Source organism: Zea mays, chromosome 4 (assembly GCF_902167145.1).
Source record: "Zea mays cultivar B73 chromosome 4, Zm-B73-REFERENCE-NAM-5.0, whole genome shotgun sequence".
Taxonomy (NCBI): domain Eukaryota; kingdom Viridiplantae; phylum Streptophyta; class Magnoliopsida; order Poales; family Poaceae; genus Zea; species Zea mays.
Window position 1 is genome coordinate 204386663 of NC_050099.1, and position 16183 is coordinate 204402845.

Here is a 16183-nt window from a genome sequence, read left to right on the forward strand (position 1 = left end):
GAGCGACGGTGGGTCCACGGTGACCATAGACACATGGAGGGGGCAAGGAGGCGTTGGCGATCTGTGAATGCGATGTGCCCTCCCCCTCCCTGTGCGGTGGAGGTGTTAGCGATCTGTGGATGCAAAAGGAGGGGGTGAGTCGTGTCGGTTTAAGTTGCAGGAGGTTGGGAGTGAAAACAATCGGAAATGATATCGCCTATACGAAAATGATTGTCGGTCGATCGAAATTTACCTGGTTTCAAAATTAATCTACTTATGGCGACTACAATACGTTGTTTATAGATATTTGAAATTCAAATTTTAAAAACGTTAATATTCCAAACGATATGATTACGAGGCCCCGGTTACAGGAATTTCGGTTACGCTTTTCAGCCTCAGGTGACATAGGCGAAGTCCTGGCCGGCCACCAGGAAGTAGGAGGGGGGGGGGTCCACGCACGGGTCGTGGTCTGCAAAAGGACGACGATGACCTTGGATATGGGAGCGGAGGCAGCAGCGAGGAAGCATAGGGTTGTGAGGAAAAAGGAGGCAGAAGCAGGCGGTTGCATGGGAGATACATGAAGGAGAGAGGGAGGACCTGAAGTTGATTGAATAAAAATGGGGGCCGTAAAATTATGTGGTGCGTGATGTATGAAACTCATGATTTAAAAGAGCAGATATAAATCTAATTAAAATAAGTTTGAAGCAACGGAGCTGTTTAGCCAGTTTTTCATCCATCGACACGTACCCACCTCATAAAAGTGATTCTATTTAGCACGAACATAATTGAGAATTTCCTCTCAAATTTAGTGGGAATTTCATGGAAACTCACAACCCCCACCCCAAATGCCTTAGAAGCACAACAATATAAGAAAAGAAAATAATATTTATGTAGGCTCTAGTCTTAGACTTTATTTAAATATTTAGTATTCACTTCAATCAATCAACACACGTGGACATTAATATCGGCTCAGGGTCACACCCGCAAAGCTACCGCCGCAGTGCCGCACGGCGACTCCGACTCTGTCTCCTGCGCGGCTCCAGCTCACCCTCTCCTCACATCGAGGCGGACCGGCCCACGTCGCCGGCAACCGAAACGTCGGCCGTAGCCTCGCACCTCCGGCATCGGCGAGCGCGCGCGCCCGTCCGGCGGCGGAGATGGCGCTGCGGCACCTGGTCACGGGCCAGAACAACTGCGCGCCGGACGGCGCCTCGTCGTCCAACCCCCTCAACGCCCTCGCCAACGCCTTCCTTGGCCAGTCCTCCAAGGCGCAGGTGAGCCTCCCTAGCGCCTCCAGCACAGTCCCGAACGTAGAGGCTTAACCGATGGCGCGGTGGCTTGGATCGTGCCACTTAGCTTGGGTAGCTGTTGTGGATGGACAGAGGAATTACGCTGATTGTTCCGGAAGCGGAACTGGAACCGATCCTGCTGTTCTAGACTTGGGTTTTTGAATGCACTAGAGCGAATAGTTAGTGGCTAAAATTAGTTGATACATCCAAACACCCTAGTGTTAAGCTATTAGCTATTTTTGGTAAATTAGTTAATAGTTAGGTAGTTATTTGTTAGCTATATCATTCCACTAACAATTTTTAGCCAACTAACTATTAGTTCTAGTGCATTCAAACACCCCCTTAGTGTTTTGATCGTCCCATGATGTTTAGGTCGGCATCAGTGCCATGTGTGTTGTTTCGCGGTGATGCCTAGTATATCACCACCACCAGTCTACTAGATGTGCCCAAGAGAATTACTGATCTCACAGTTGAGTGCCTTCCAAGTCCAAATTCCACTTTGTATCAAATTAGAGGTAGCTCCCTCCCGTTACATTCTTTGCCGTGGAAGAGTAGCAGTAATATAAAAAATAATCGATCTTGCTTCATTTGGAAGCAGGTTTAGTTTCCAATTCAAGTGCTCAGTAATTAGCGATCCCAAGTAGGAATTTCTGGTTCATCTATTAATCCTACCATATGTTTCAGTGATACATGAATAGTAGTGAATCTATAGATTTCTGCAGTGGCTGATATCCAAATGCTTTTATATGTTGTAGTAAACACCAATACAGATCTTTCTATAACTACACCTTTTTTTTGTGCAGTCAATAAAGGAACTTCCTGGTTCTGTTAGTGTTCCATCTACATCTGGCTTCAGCGCGCCTGCTCCCTTGTCAAACATCCCTGGTTCAGAAAATGAGTTCAAACAAGACCAGCGACCTTTTGTGCAGGTAAGGGTTATTCTAAACATCCATTTTTGTTCCTTCCAGATGCTCCTACCTAACTGTAATTGAGCGCCCACAGGGCTCTGACTTTATTCATGGTGGTCCTGCTAATGATTGGATTAAGTCTTTTCGGCCTCCGGGGGTTCCTGAACTTGGTGGAATAGAAGCACACTTTCCAGATTTTGAGCAAATTTATAACAATGCAGGAACAACCTTTCAGCCGCCATTGGATGGTAATTTTCTAGATTTTAGCTTTTCCTTGACCAGATGTTTCCTTGATAGATGTGTTCGTTGTACTGCACCAGTTTTTTTTCTTGACAATATTCCTAACTTGCTGAATAATGATGTAATCATGTACAACTTAATAGCTATAATTGTTTGGCCCATGTTCAGTTTCATTTCACATGTGGCCTACTTGATACTTCCTATACTCCATCTTGCTTGTGACAAATGATTTGGTTGCACTGATAGTAGGCACTGGTTCCTGCTTTAATATACAGTGCTCACATACTCCAGAATATTCAAATGCATTGGAGGGTTTTTCTTATGCTAAATTATGTTGGATTGCGAGGATTGAAGCTTAATATATTGAGAACAATTCTTAATGCGAAAGGGCCTCTAGCGCAATGGTTAAGGCTTTCGAGTAGCACCTCCAGGTCTCGGGTTCGATCTCCATCGGGGGCGAATTTCGGGTTTGGTTAAAAAAATCCCCTCGTTGTGCCCCGCCCGCTTCCGGGTTACATCCTGCGCGTCACCCTCCGGCTGAACCGTTGCAGAGTGGGCGGCGACGACCCGCTAGTGATGGGTCACCACCCGCTAGTGATGGGGGGCCAAGGTTCGGGGATTTTCTCGGCCGGTACCATGTTTCGGTCTCTTCTTAATATAATACCGAGAGGGCGGTCTTTCCCTCCCCGGCCGAGTTTTTGAGAACAATCCTTAATGCTTTGATAAATAGATGCATTTTTTCTGCTACCTTACTATATGAAAATGGAGAATTACTGCAGGGTCCACAGTATTTCCTAGTTTTACTGTTAACAATGATGCTGAAATAACTATAGTGACTGTCAACATAATTAATTTCAGGTCCACCACAAAGAGTGTTGTCTGGTGTCTTGCATTCCTTTCTCACAAGTGGCCCAGCTGGTGTGCCATTTCAACCTCTTCCAGTACCAGCTGCTCTTGGTTTATCTGAAAGTGACAAACAGTGCATACGTGATCGTAGCTGCATAATGGCACGGCATATTTTTTCTGACCAACCGGAAGAATATATACAGGCTCAGGTAACTTATAATTTCTACCCCATGTGAATCTCAAAACTCAGTTACCTAGGACTGTTTGAGGTTTGCTCAAAATGTTTCTGTATTCCATTTACGTGTTTAACAAGAATCATATGGCACTCTCAAACTCAAAATTACATAGTCCTTCAATTTTGCATTCCAAGATTTGTATTTTGCTTACTGTCTATTCATGATTTCACTCTTTTTTTTGGCAGGTCAATACTTTGCTGCATTCGCTTGATATAGACAACCGTATGAGAGGACCTATGCATGGACAATACCCAGAACTACAGGAGTACTGGAACCAGTCCCAAAGTTCTATGGGTCCTGCCCTGATGCATAATACCGCTGATAAATGGATTACTGAGTTTGGCAAACAAAATAATAATCCGGAAAATTGGGCAAAGTCTTTCGAACAACAATATGGCCCCAATGGGTGGGCCTCTGAGTTTGAACAGGTCAGAGCCTTCAGGATTCTTGTTTAGTACTCCCAAAACCTGTAAAGCGTAAATTCTGAATGATGCTCTTTTGTCCTCTATATTAACAATGTCACTAGACAAGGCCTCTTAGAAATGTTTAGGACCATAGTGTTGGAATGCGAACCATAACCCTAAACAGGGCTAGGAGTGGTATTAATAGACTTAGTAAATGGGCCAGGCCCAATACAGTGAGGGTGAGATGGTAATTACAGGGGGAACACCCCAAACCCTAGACGGGTAGTCTAACACCCCCCGCAGTCACAACTCTATCCTGTACAGATGTTGAGACTGGATCGAAAGTCTAAGAATACACTCGACGGTAGTCCCTTGGTGAAGATGTCGGCGAACTGCAGCGTGGTGGGGACGCTGAGAACCCGAACGTCACCGGTAGCGACACGCTCGCGGACGAAGTGCAGGTCGATCTCTACGTGCTTCGTGCGAATGCTGCACGAGGTTGGTGGAGAGGTAGACCGCACTGACGTTGTCGCAGTAGACGAGAGTGGCGCGCTGAAGGGGACTGCAGAGCTCGTGGAGGAGCTGGCGCAGCCAGGAGGCCTCTGCCACACCGTTGGCCACGGCACGGTACTCGGCCTCAGCGCTGGAGCGAGAGACGACGGGCTGCCGCTTGGCGGCCCAAGAGACGAGGTTGGCGCCCAGGAACACGGCGTAGCCGGAGGTGGACTGGCGCGTGTCGGGACAACCAGCCCAGTCAGCGTCGGTGTAGACCACGAGCTTCGACGTCGGGGATGGGCGGAGTAGGAGGCCGTAGTCGAGGGAGCCGCGGAGGTAGCGCAGAATCCGCTTGAGCGCAGTGAGATGGGGCTCCCGCGGAGTGTGCATATGCAGGCACACCTGCTGGACGGCGTAAGCGATGTCGGGCCTGGAGAACGTGAGGTACTGGAGTGCGCCGGTGAGGCTCCGGTATGACGTCGCGTCGGCGACCGGAGGCCCGTCGTCCTCAGAGAGCTTCGCCTGAGTGTCGACAGGCGTGGAGCAGGGCTTGCAGTCAGACATGCCAGCCCGCTCCAGGATGTCGATGGCATACTGGCGCTGGTGGAGGAAGAGACCCTGAGGCCGACGTTCGGCGATGATGCCGAGGAAGTGGTGTAGGGGCCCCAGGTCCTTCATCGCGAACTCCCGCTGAAGGGCGACGATCGTGCGGTGTAGAAGGTCGGCGGTGGATGCCGTGAGCACAATGTCGTCGACGTAGAGCAGGAGGTAGACGGTGTCGTCGCCGCGCCGGTAGATGAACAGGGACGTGTCCGACTTGGCCTCGACGAAGCCGATGGAGGCCAGGTAGGAGGCGAAGCGACTGTACCAAGCCCGTGGCGCCTGCTTGAGGCCGTACAGGGACCGATTCAGCCGGCAAACCAGATCCGGACGGTCAGCGTCGACGAAGCCGGTGGGCTGGCTGCAGTAGACAGTCTCCGTCAGAGTGCCATGGAGGAAGGCATTCTTGACATCGAGCTGATGGATCGCCCAGTCGCGGGAGAAGGCGAGGGAGAGGACGACGCGAACGGTGGCGAACTTGACGACAGGGCTGAAGGTCTCGTCGTAGTCCACTCCGGGGCGCTGGGTGAAGCCCCGAAGGACCCAACGGGCCTTGTAGCGGCCGAGGGAGCCGTCCGAGGTCAGCTTGTGGCGAAATAGCCACTTGCCGGTGACCACGTTGGTGCCTGGTGGACGCGGCACCAGGTCCCAGGTGTGGTTGGCCAAGAGGGCCGCGTACTCCTCCTCCATAGCACGACGCCAGTGTGGGTCGGCGAGGGCAGTGCGAACGGAGGAGGGCACCGGGGAAGTGTCGGGTGGAGTGCTAGACGTAGCAGCTGCCAGGATCAGCCGGTCGACGGGGCGGAGAACGCCAGCAGAGCGCCGAGTCACCATCGGGTGGACGTGCCCGGGGTCGCGGTGGATGGCGACCGGGTGGTAAATGGACGACTCGGAGCGAACCGCCGGAACGTCGAGAGCGGCGGGTGTGGCCGGCTCGCGGCGGTGATAGACGACGGCGGGGTCGGCGAAACGGGCCGCGCTCGTCGACGGGCCCGAGTCGGGGGGCGCCGAGGTAGTGGCGTGGCCGCGGCGATGGTAGACGAGTGCGGGGTTGGCGAAGCGAGCCGGGGTCGACGGGGCCGCGCGTGGCGCAGGCGGGGTCGACGGGGCCGCGCGTGGCGCAGGCAGGATCGACGGGGCCACGCGTGGCGCGGAAGAGGTCGTCGTGTCCGCACGAGGAGCAGGTAACGACGCAAGACGGGGAGCCGGAGGTGGGGGAGGAATCGGATCGGACTCGAGGAGGGAGTCAAGATCGGTGGGTGGGGTGGAGCCAGCAAGGGGAAACACATCTTCGTCGAAGATGACATGACGAGAGATAATGATGCAGTGGGAGGTGAGGTCCAGACACCGGTACCCCTTGTGGTCAGGAGAGTAGCCAAGGAATAGACAGCGGGTGGAGCGAGGAGAAAGCTTATGTGGAGCGGTAGCGGAAGTGTTAGGGTAGCAGGCACAACCGAACACGCGAAGGTGGTCATAGGAAGGGGCTGTGCCGTATAGGGCGAAGTGAGGGGTAGGGTGGCGCACCGCCTTCGAGGGAAGACGGTTGAGGAGGTAGGTGGCAGTGTGCAGGGCCTCTGCCCAGTAGCTGGCAGGGAGAGACGCCTGGAAGAGGAGGCAGCGGAGCATATTGGTGGTGGTGCGGATCATGCGTTCGGCTCGGCCGTTCTGTGCAAAGGTGTAGGGGCACGAGAGACGCAACTGGACGCCATGAGTGAGGAAGAAAGAGCGAGAGGCGTTGTTATCGAACTCGCGGCCATTGTCACACTGCAGAGCACGGACCGGGCGACGAAACTGAGTGGATACCCAGGTGAAGAAGTGTGTGAGGGTGGTGAATGTGTCCGACTTCAACCGAAACGGGAAGGTCCAGAGAAAATGGGAAAAATCATCCAAAATCACCAAATAGTATTTATAACCAGAAAGACTGAGTACAGGGGAGGTCCAAAGATCACAGTGAACCAGGTCAAAAGCCTGCTCAGCCCGAGAAGAGGAAGTAGTAAATAGGAGACAAGTGTGTCGACCTAACTGACAAGCATGACAGAGGCCCTCAAAATGTCCCCTACTACATGAAGGATCTAGACTACTGGTAATCTTGGTCAAGACGTCGGGTCCAGGATGGCCGAGACGACGATGCCAAGTGGTGGAGGAGGTGGTGGAGACCAGGACGGGAGGTGGAGACACGCCGGCGGTGGAGGGCTGGAGCGTGTAGAGCGGTCCCGAGCTGTCACAGCGGGCGAGAGGGGTCCTGGTGGCCAGATCCTTCACAGAAAAACCAGAGGGGTCAAACTCAATGGAACAGGAGTTGACAGTGGTGAAACAACGGACAGAAAGGAGATTGTGAGTGATGTGGGGAGCTACGAGAACATCGTTGAGGTAAAACGGTCCAGGGAGAACCGCGGCACCTACTGAGGTGACGGGCAGAGTGGAACCGTTTCCAACGACGATCGAGGATGGGTGAGAGGAAAGGGGGGAATGAGAGCGGGAGAGCATGCCTGCAGTGGGAGTGGTATGGTAGGAGGCACCGGAGTCGATCACCCAGTCGGAGGAGGGAGGGGTCATCGCCATGGTGCTGAAAGCAGCAGCGAGGGAGGCGTTGTCCCAACCTCCAGCCGGCGGGGACCAAGTCGTCGAGGTGGGGGTCCCCGGGGGCACGACGGGCACACCGTACGGAGGTGGCGAGGGCATGCCGTAGTGAAGTGCAGTCAGGAGGGCCGGCGCCGAGGGACGGGGGGCACTCGGTGCCTGGCCCGGCCACATGGCGATGGTCCCGGTCCAGGGGTTGTAGAAGGACGGCCACACGTGGCCGCCACCCCGGTCGGAGGGACCACCACGAGAGTGTCCGCCACCCCCACGGCCGCCCTTGCGGGAGCGACGACCTCCGTCGGTCGTGGAAGTCGAACGAGGGGTCGTCGGGACGGCGGGTGGAGGGCGGGCAGGAGCCCCGGTCGACGGAGGACGAGTGGCCTGGCCCCCCGAAGGCGGCTGACCGCTGGTAGGAGCGCTGTAGAGAGCCGAGGCAGGAGTGGGCGCCTCATGCGCCTTGGTGAGCTCCTCGAGGAGAAGCTCGTTCCTCGCGGCGTGGAAGGTGGGGAAGGGCACGCTCCTCTTGATGAGAGCCTTCAGGTGGCCGTAGCGGGGCTGAGGCCACGTAGGAGGTTCAGCACCAAGGTACGATCGACAACTGGCTCGCCGAGATCGCGGAGAGAGTCAGCCAGACCCTTCATCTGGCGGCAGTATTCTCCCACGGAGAGGTCCCCCCTGAGAGAACAGGTGGAACTGGGCGTCGAGGTGGAGTGCCCGAGCATCCCGATTCCCGAGGAACTGGTCCTCGAGAGCGAGCCACGCCTGGCGCGCGGTGTTCGCCTGGTCGCGGATGATGTCCTGTAGCTCAACGGTGATGGTGTCGTGGAGCCACGAGAGGACAACGCTGTCCATGAGGCACCAGGAGCGAGGCAACGGAGTGTCGTGGTCGACGAGGACGTGATCGTCAAGGACGAACCGCCGCAGCGTGAGAAGGACCTGTCCTCGCCAACGGGGGTAGTGGGAAGACGTCGGATCCAACACCACGGACACGAGGGTCCGGATGTTGTGCAGGCCGGCGGCTTGAGAGTGGAGAGCAGCGATGAGGTCGGCGTCGAGGTCAGAGGCGTGGGGGTCCTCTGGGGGCTCCGCATCGGCGAGTGTCGGGCGGCCGAGGAGGCGCTGCGTGGTGGCCATCTGGGTGGTCAGAGCAGCGCCCAGGGCACGCTCACGCTCCAGGGCGAGGGAGGCAGCGCGCTCGCGCTCCCGCGAGGCCGTCACAGCGGCCTGGATCGTAGCGAGGGTGCCGACGAGCGGGGAGTTGGTGGTGGGGAGTGCGGAGGGCGCGACTGTGTGACTCCAGGTGGGTGAAGTGAAGGCGGGGAAGCCCGGCGGGGAGCCGCGTCGCAGGTGCAGCGGGGAAGCGGCGTGGATCGGCCCAAGGCCGGCGATGTAGGGGGCCCCTCCATGGGCGAGCTCGCTGCTGAGTGCAGCAGGGGCGTGCGTGCCAGGGCCGGTGGTGACCCCGACGTTGGGTCCGGCTGCAGTGGTGGCGGCAGTGGGGGCGTCCATCGGGCGAGGACGCAACAGGGGCGTCTGGAAGGAGGCGCGGTGGGGCTTCTGCGGCCGGGCGCGGACCGGCTGGCGGTGCGGTGGCCTGGGCGGGTGGCGCCCGAGCGGCTGGCGGCGCGGTAGGGGCCTGGCGAGGTCGCGGCTGGCGGCGCGGACGCGGCCTAGCGCGGCGGCGAACAGGGAGGGAGGTAGAGCCGGCGGCTGAGGGAGAGGGACCGGCGCAGTCGGGCACCGGGACTGCTGGCGGCGCGGCGAGCAGGGAGGGAGGGAGGGCCGGAGTTGGGAGCCGACGGGGGGAGAGGTCGGCGGCTGGCGGTGCCGGCGGCGGCTGTAGGGGAGGAGGAAGCCCCCGGCGGCTGTGGCTGCTGTTGGAAAACCTAAACCTAAGCTGATACCATGTTGGAATGCGAACCATAACCCTAAACAGGGCTAGAAGTGGTATTAATAGACTTAGTAAATGGGCCAGGCCCAATACACTGAGGGTGAGATGGTAATTACAGGGGGAACACCCCAAACCCTAGACGGGTAGTCTAACACATAGGACGGGGAATGGCTATGGATTTTCCTTCTCAGTATTATGTACTCCTAATCCAACTACTGGATTCTTGAAATTGAGTTGCCCCTTCTTCGATTATCCTTGTGCCTGACAAAGTTAATTTTAGTATCTGTGCAGCAAATTCTCATGAATTCTTTATATTGTGGCAGCATCAGTCTCAGATGGCCATGGGCCAGATGGGAGGAGTGAACATGGCCAACCTGGCTGCTATGGAGCAATCCCGAATGCTTGCACAAACTTTAGCAAGTAATAATGATCCCAAGTTTCAGGTATAAGTGATGACCTCATTTGATAAATATTAGGGATGCAAACTGCTGCCCTAAGTGTCTCCACTGAACCCCATTCCATTAGTTTAGTCATTAGCACTAGCTTTCCAAAATGTGACAACAATATAAAGCTCCATTTTATATGCGCACCACGATTTGCTAGATAATCTGTATCTACTTTTTTTCAACTTGAGTTAAAATTTGATTGAATCATAACTTGTCGTATTTTACTATGTCCATTATGATTAGTCTCTGCACACACTTGATTGGCTGGATGTGATGCGTTAATAATTAAAATCCATGGCAATGTGCACATATTGATATATTGTTTTGCTACATGCCACATGTGAATGCAGTATCGTTTGTATCATTGGATATTCAAGCTAAGTTGAGTGCTTTTCCAATCATATCCGGTGAAATCTAGTGATTGAGTGTTTTATTGGTCCTCTAGGACCTTAATATCTTTCTTCGTAATATAATGACACACAGTTCTCCTGTGTTTCTGAGAAAAAGAGTGATCTATTGCATTTTATTCTTATAGATAACTTGTTAACTTCAATAGACAACACATATTCACCACTTCAGTAATTTTTTTGCAAATTCCATTGGACGTCGCTGTGGAGGGATGTTTGATTTCTTTAAAGTTAGGATCCCTTAATTATCAAAATATGGTATTGTTTTCTGGAGTGACACAGGGTGACTCATTAGATATGCAGAGAGGGCATGGCGGCATGCCATGCATTACTTTGATTTTCACATTGTATACTGCACTACAGTTAGTATATTGTGTCATATCCGAACCATTTATTGTTTCAGTAAGGACTTCGGTATTTTGTAAGACTCAATGCCAACCAGCCTTATGTTAACCATAGGTCATCTGGATCATCCTCTTTAAGGACCTGACAATACCATTTTTTTTCTTTTTGAAAAGAATTCTAAGTTCTTCCAGTTTGTTTCAAAGATGAGCCGGGGTGAACTTATTATAGAAGATAATCAGGTAAAAGAAGGTTTAGCATCCCAATCCAGTGGCTGGGCTGATGAATTTCAAACACAGTACAAAGCTAATGCAAACTCATGGGCGGATCAGTTTGCACGTGAAGAGGTAATACTAGACGGTTGGATATATGCATGACATGCTTAATGGGGATCAGTTTTCTCTGATAATCATAAATGAAAATTCATACGTCACTGGTATGCAACATTTTAGCTTTCATACCTAGGAATGTGTCAGAAACTAGAAAGTGTCAGGATGATTTCATTCCGTATAGACTAGCAGGATTGCTGAAGCTTCTGATTAGATATCCCCAGACCATGATGGCTGGATATCATTCTCTCTAGGACACTATGATCAAATGACCATCGTTTATACAAATTGTCTAGTGTTCTGGCATACTTGGTGTTGGTGTTGGTGTTAGCAGCCTCACACTTTTTGCTCTGTTCACACAAATTAGCCGTGCTCTGATGATATTTCCCCATTATTATCTATTCTCCAGCTTTCACAAGGGGCGGATAAGTGGGTTAGTGAGTTCTCTAGTCAACATAATCAAGGTGCGCTAAATGAGAGCTGGGTTGATGAGTTCTCGAAATTAAATGTCACTGATGAATGGGCAGAGGAATTCAGTGGAGGTGGTTTTGGCGAAAGCTCTGCTGATCCGTGGGTAGATGAGTAAGTAGAAATTTTGTGTGCCTCTGTACATAACATTATAATTGAGTTAAGTTTTGTATTTCTTGAGTCTTGGCAAACCTATCTTTGTACCAAATACTGGACGAACTTTGTAATTGAGTTATTTGTTCCAGTATACATCTAGTTTGGTAAATTGTTAATACAATTGTCTAATTAGTTTATATTGATGTTGGTGAATTATGTTGATTTTTGTAGGAAACCCTTTGGTATAACTATTGTACCAGTAATCTTTTTTCATTCTTTCTTTGTAGGTTCCAAGAACACTTGTCATCTTTCAAACAAAGTTCAGGCGCCTCTCGAGGGGTTTATGTTTATTCTGAGAACAACCCGTATGTTGGTCACCCTAATCCAATGCAAGAAGGACAGGAGCTCTTCCGCAAGGGCCTCTTAAGTGAAGCTGTTCTTGCTTTAGAGGCTGAAGTTTTGAAGAATCCTGATAATGCTGAAGGTTGGAGGTTGTTAGGCATAACACATGCAGAAAATGATGATGACCAACAGGTGACATATCTCCTTTAAATGTTTAAATCTTTCATATTAATTAGGATCATATTAAAATACACGATAGGCAACCCTGCACTTGAAGCATATATGCACTGTCTTCTTTGTATCTGTTATATTCGATGAGTTTTGAATAGATCAATTTCTAAGAATTGTTTAACCAGCCATTATTCTTTTAGCGTGGTGGTAAACTCCCTAGTTGAGGGAGATACTGCCCAGGGTTGGTCCCACCAAAAACTCTGTTAGTGACCCAAAAAGTAGTAGCAGGGTGCCAGCCTGTGGTGTCTTATGTTGGTTCCTCCTACCAGGGGGTAGTTGTGTACATTGAAGCTGGGGTGTGGGGGGTTCTTGGTTGGATCGGCTGAGGTTCCTTCTCAGTAAAAAAACATTTTGGGGGGGGGGGGTCTTTCCCCACCAGCCGAGTTTTTATAGAATTGTTCAACCAAATCAGAGAGGCAAAAACCAGGCTGAATTTGTTAGTTTATAGTTGTCCTGCTGCATGCAGAATGCTTTTCATGAGGAATATGTGAACCATGCTTTGTTGCAGTTCTGTGTAAACTGCAATTACACACATGATATGCATATAGCTCAGTTTATAATGTCAGGAAAATGTACTTCTGCTGTTAAATTTTAGCATGGTAAACTATTGTTCTATGACCTAGGGGTTCCATGCTTCTGGTTTTCATGTAGCTGATTTTTGTCTATTTTTTTGCTTTGAATTCAGGCCATTGCAGCAATGATGCGTGCGTTGGAAGCTAATCCGACAAACCTTGAAGTTCTTCTTGCTCTTGGTGTTAGTCACACAAATGGTTAGTGCTTGGAATTGTGGGAGTAATTTAACACCCTGCCTAATCTGCTCTAGCGCTCTTGAGATAATCTAGTGACACTTGTGATTTGGAAGTAATCTTATTTCTGCACTGATGTCGAGCTATTTCACTAGGAACAGTGAACAACTAAACAGAACTTATTAAAATGATTCATGTTTGAGAGAAAACATGTCTATTTTCTTTTCTATGTTCAAAGAAGAGAAAACTTTTCTATGCTCCTCCAAGCTTTATGTCAAATAATGGAATAGCAACTATGCAATATAACATTCTGAAATTTTGTTCAAGTAGAAGATCAATAAAAAAACCAAATTATATGTTATCATGAAAGGTTTTAAGTCTTCTAGCAATTGATGCAGAATTGGAGCAGGGAGAAGCATTAAGGTATCTTTATAGGTGGCTTCAGAATCATCCAAAATATGGTGGCCTTGTCCCTCCGCAGTCAACTGATTCACCTTATGGTCCTGATGTAAGTACACTGCATGCTATATACTTTAAGTGTGTATATTTCAGTCTATTTACTTATCACACTCTGGCATCTTCAGATTTCAGATAGGTATCCTGTATACAAGATTAGATGTTTTTAGCTGTAGTCATATACCTTTTGCCCATTTCTAATACCTTTCAACATATTAATTTCTGTAAATAGTTTCATTTTGCCATGCTAAATGTTTGTCTCATCAGGTTGTTAGATTGTTTAATGACGCTGCTCAGATGTCACCTGAAGATGCAGATGTTCATGTAGTTCTGGGAGTCTTATACAACCTATCAAGAGAGTATGATAAAGCTATAACTTCATTTAAGACAGCAGTACAGCTCAAACCACAGGACTACTCACTCTGGAACAAGCTTGGTGCAACCCAAGCAAACAGCATCCAGAGTGCTGATGCAATATTGGCGTATCAGCAGGTAACTAGCTCAGAAACATGTTTACTGTTTCAACGTTGGTCTTTTTGCCCACACAACTAGCTGGATCTGTATATATTCTTGTTTATAGATGCCTTACATGGCTGCTGATCTGGTATTTTGTTGGTCTTGACTACTCATTTTTTGAAGGGAATGTTTCTGGCTATTGTAATCTGTATAACCTACAAAACTAGCAATAAAAGATGGTACCTTAACATAAATTCTTAAATAATGCATCATTGGTCTTGTTGGACCTGTTATTGCTCTGAAATGGCTTCGACATAAAATGTAGACATGGAAGAATAGGTTTCTTCTTGCAAATTTTGTGGCCATGTGCCCTCCATGGAAAAATTTCTTATCTCCCATCGCTTCTGGCATAAATCTAGAATACTTGGCATCAGATTGTTTCGAAACATAATGTAAGTATGCATTTGGCTCGATTATTTAAAGATGTCTCAGGTAAAAATGGACACCTTCACTTCTTTGATTGCCATAATAATTTATCTATCATCTCTTACCTCTCTACGTCTGATCGAAGTAACCACAGCTCAAACCTATATTTGGCTTGCTTTAATTACTGTTATACAATGTAAACAAGATATCAGCATGCTGATGTAACAACAAGACTTGTTTGTGTATTTGAAACCTGGAACTAGTCACAATATGCTGCTCTGTTTTCAGGCACTAGACTTGAAACCCAACTACGTGCGTGCATGGGCGAACATGGGAATCAGCTATGCCAACCAGGTAATTCTTCTTTGCAATTGGTTCTTACCTGGCTTCCTGCGATGTGAAATGAGAGACACCATTTTTTTTGGTTTTTGCTCATCTTAGTTTCTCAACAGTACGACGCTAACATGCAGTGTTGATGGAACACTGTTTTTTTTTGTGAACTGGTACTTTTGCATGCATGGCAATTAGCAACAGGTATAGCACTGGCACATGACCTGATAACCCCTATTGACGCAAATCCTTCCATGTTGCTTACGCAGGGTCTGTATGAGGATTCCATTCGATACTATGTAAGGGCAGTTACAATGAACCCAAAAGCTGACAACGCTTGGCAGTACTTGAGGATTTCTCTTGGGTATGCCCTGCTCGCTTGTGATTTACCTACCATGTGAACTTACTACCTGCCTTATGACAAAGGCAGTGAACTAATATATCTTCGCCCCTATCTGAACCAGCAACGCTTCAAGAGCTGACATGATTGCCGCATGCGACGCCCGCAACCTCGACGCTCTTCAGAAAGAGTTTCCTCTCTGAGTCCTCCCTAGCTTTCTCCAGCAGCGATCTCCATGGAAATGGAATTGGAGGCCAGTAACATTTTTGTATTTGCCTGTTGATTCTTCTGTTTTTATTTTGCTTAAGTGTTGTTGGGTAAATGTATAGGAACTAGGAAGTGAGGGGGAACAACATCCCGTCGATGTGTGAAGTATCATTGCAAGAAGGCAATAGTGGCAAAGGGGGAATTATACATCTGTAAGTACACAGGAATAAAGGAATGGTTGAGTAATAAATTGTTTTTAGGGCGAACCACTGCTTGTTTTATAAAGTTAATATAAAAAATGCAATGCGGGTGCTTCTTGGTGGTGGTGCCAGATCGAGTTTAACTGAGACGATCCAAATTAAATTCCATGGTCCACGCCACGGGTCCTGCTGGGCCGTTAATATACGGGACAACCTCCGCTGGTATTATAATTGTGATTTTACTTTTACTTTTTCAACTTTGTGATTTTATCCATCTATTTTAAAAATAAAGGTGAGCTTGTGAACTATATTTTTCCAAGGGATTCATATTTTTCAAAGAAAAATGAACTATTTCTATTAGGAAAATGAAAATCTCTTGGAAAAATGTGGTTCCCAAAATAGTCCTAAGGGCTAGTTTAGGAACTCTATTTTTCCAAAAGATTCCTATTTTTCAAGAGAAAATGAACTAATTTCTCTTGGTAAAATGATGTTCCCAAAATAGCCTTAAAACTATTGTTTGTTCCTCTTCTCAACGCTGTTAGTGAAAATCAGAATTAGTGATCAGAAAATAAAAAATGTAAAAAATGGACGAAAGGTCCAAACTACCCTCACTTCTATTTTGTATAGGCACAACTCCAATAGGTAAAATCATAATTATATAACATAACGAGAGATAAAATCACAATAAATTATATATATATATATATATATTTGTTTTTGCACATAAGATTTAACACTGTTAACTACAGCTATCGGGGCAGGGTATGATAGAGCTTCATTTTAAAAATGGAGGGATAATACCACAAAGTTGAAAAATGAGGAATAAAATCATAATTATAAGGTCAGAGAGGGGTATAATCACAAATTATCATGAGTTAGCTTATCAAATTACC

At 48.8% G+C, this 16183-nt stretch overlaps 1 protein-coding gene across 6 annotated transcripts; it reads left to right on the forward strand.

Annotated features, from left to right (window-relative positions):
• Positions 1–919: 919 nt before the first annotated feature.
• LOC103654476 (peroxisome biogenesis protein 5) lies at positions 920–15421 on the forward strand. 6 transcript variants are annotated; one of them, XR_004857926.1, is made up of 16 exons: positions 920–1253; positions 2072–2197; positions 2271–2424; positions 3275–3471; positions 3684–3926; positions 9792–9911; positions 10906–11010; positions 11402–11574; positions 11844–12090; positions 12815–12899; positions 13274–13383; positions 13599–13823; positions 14502–14567; positions 14813–14907; positions 15008–15136; positions 15213–15421. XR_004857926.1 is itself a non-coding variant. In XM_008681304.4 (15 exons), the coding sequence occupies exons 1-15, from the start codon at positions 1137–1139 to the stop codon at positions 15084–15086; spliced, it is 2208 nt and encodes a 735-aa protein (XP_008679526.1). In that variant the 5' UTR covers positions 920–1136; the 3' UTR covers positions 15087–15421. The 6 variants fall into 6 exon arrangements, 3 of the variants coding, with proteins under 3 accessions (XP_008679526.1, XP_008679527.1, XP_008679528.1); XR_566135.4 differs by having other exon boundaries at positions 924–1253; positions 10840–11010; XR_002269285.3 differs by lacking the exon at positions 10906–11010.
• Positions 15422–16183: the final 762 nt, after the last annotated feature.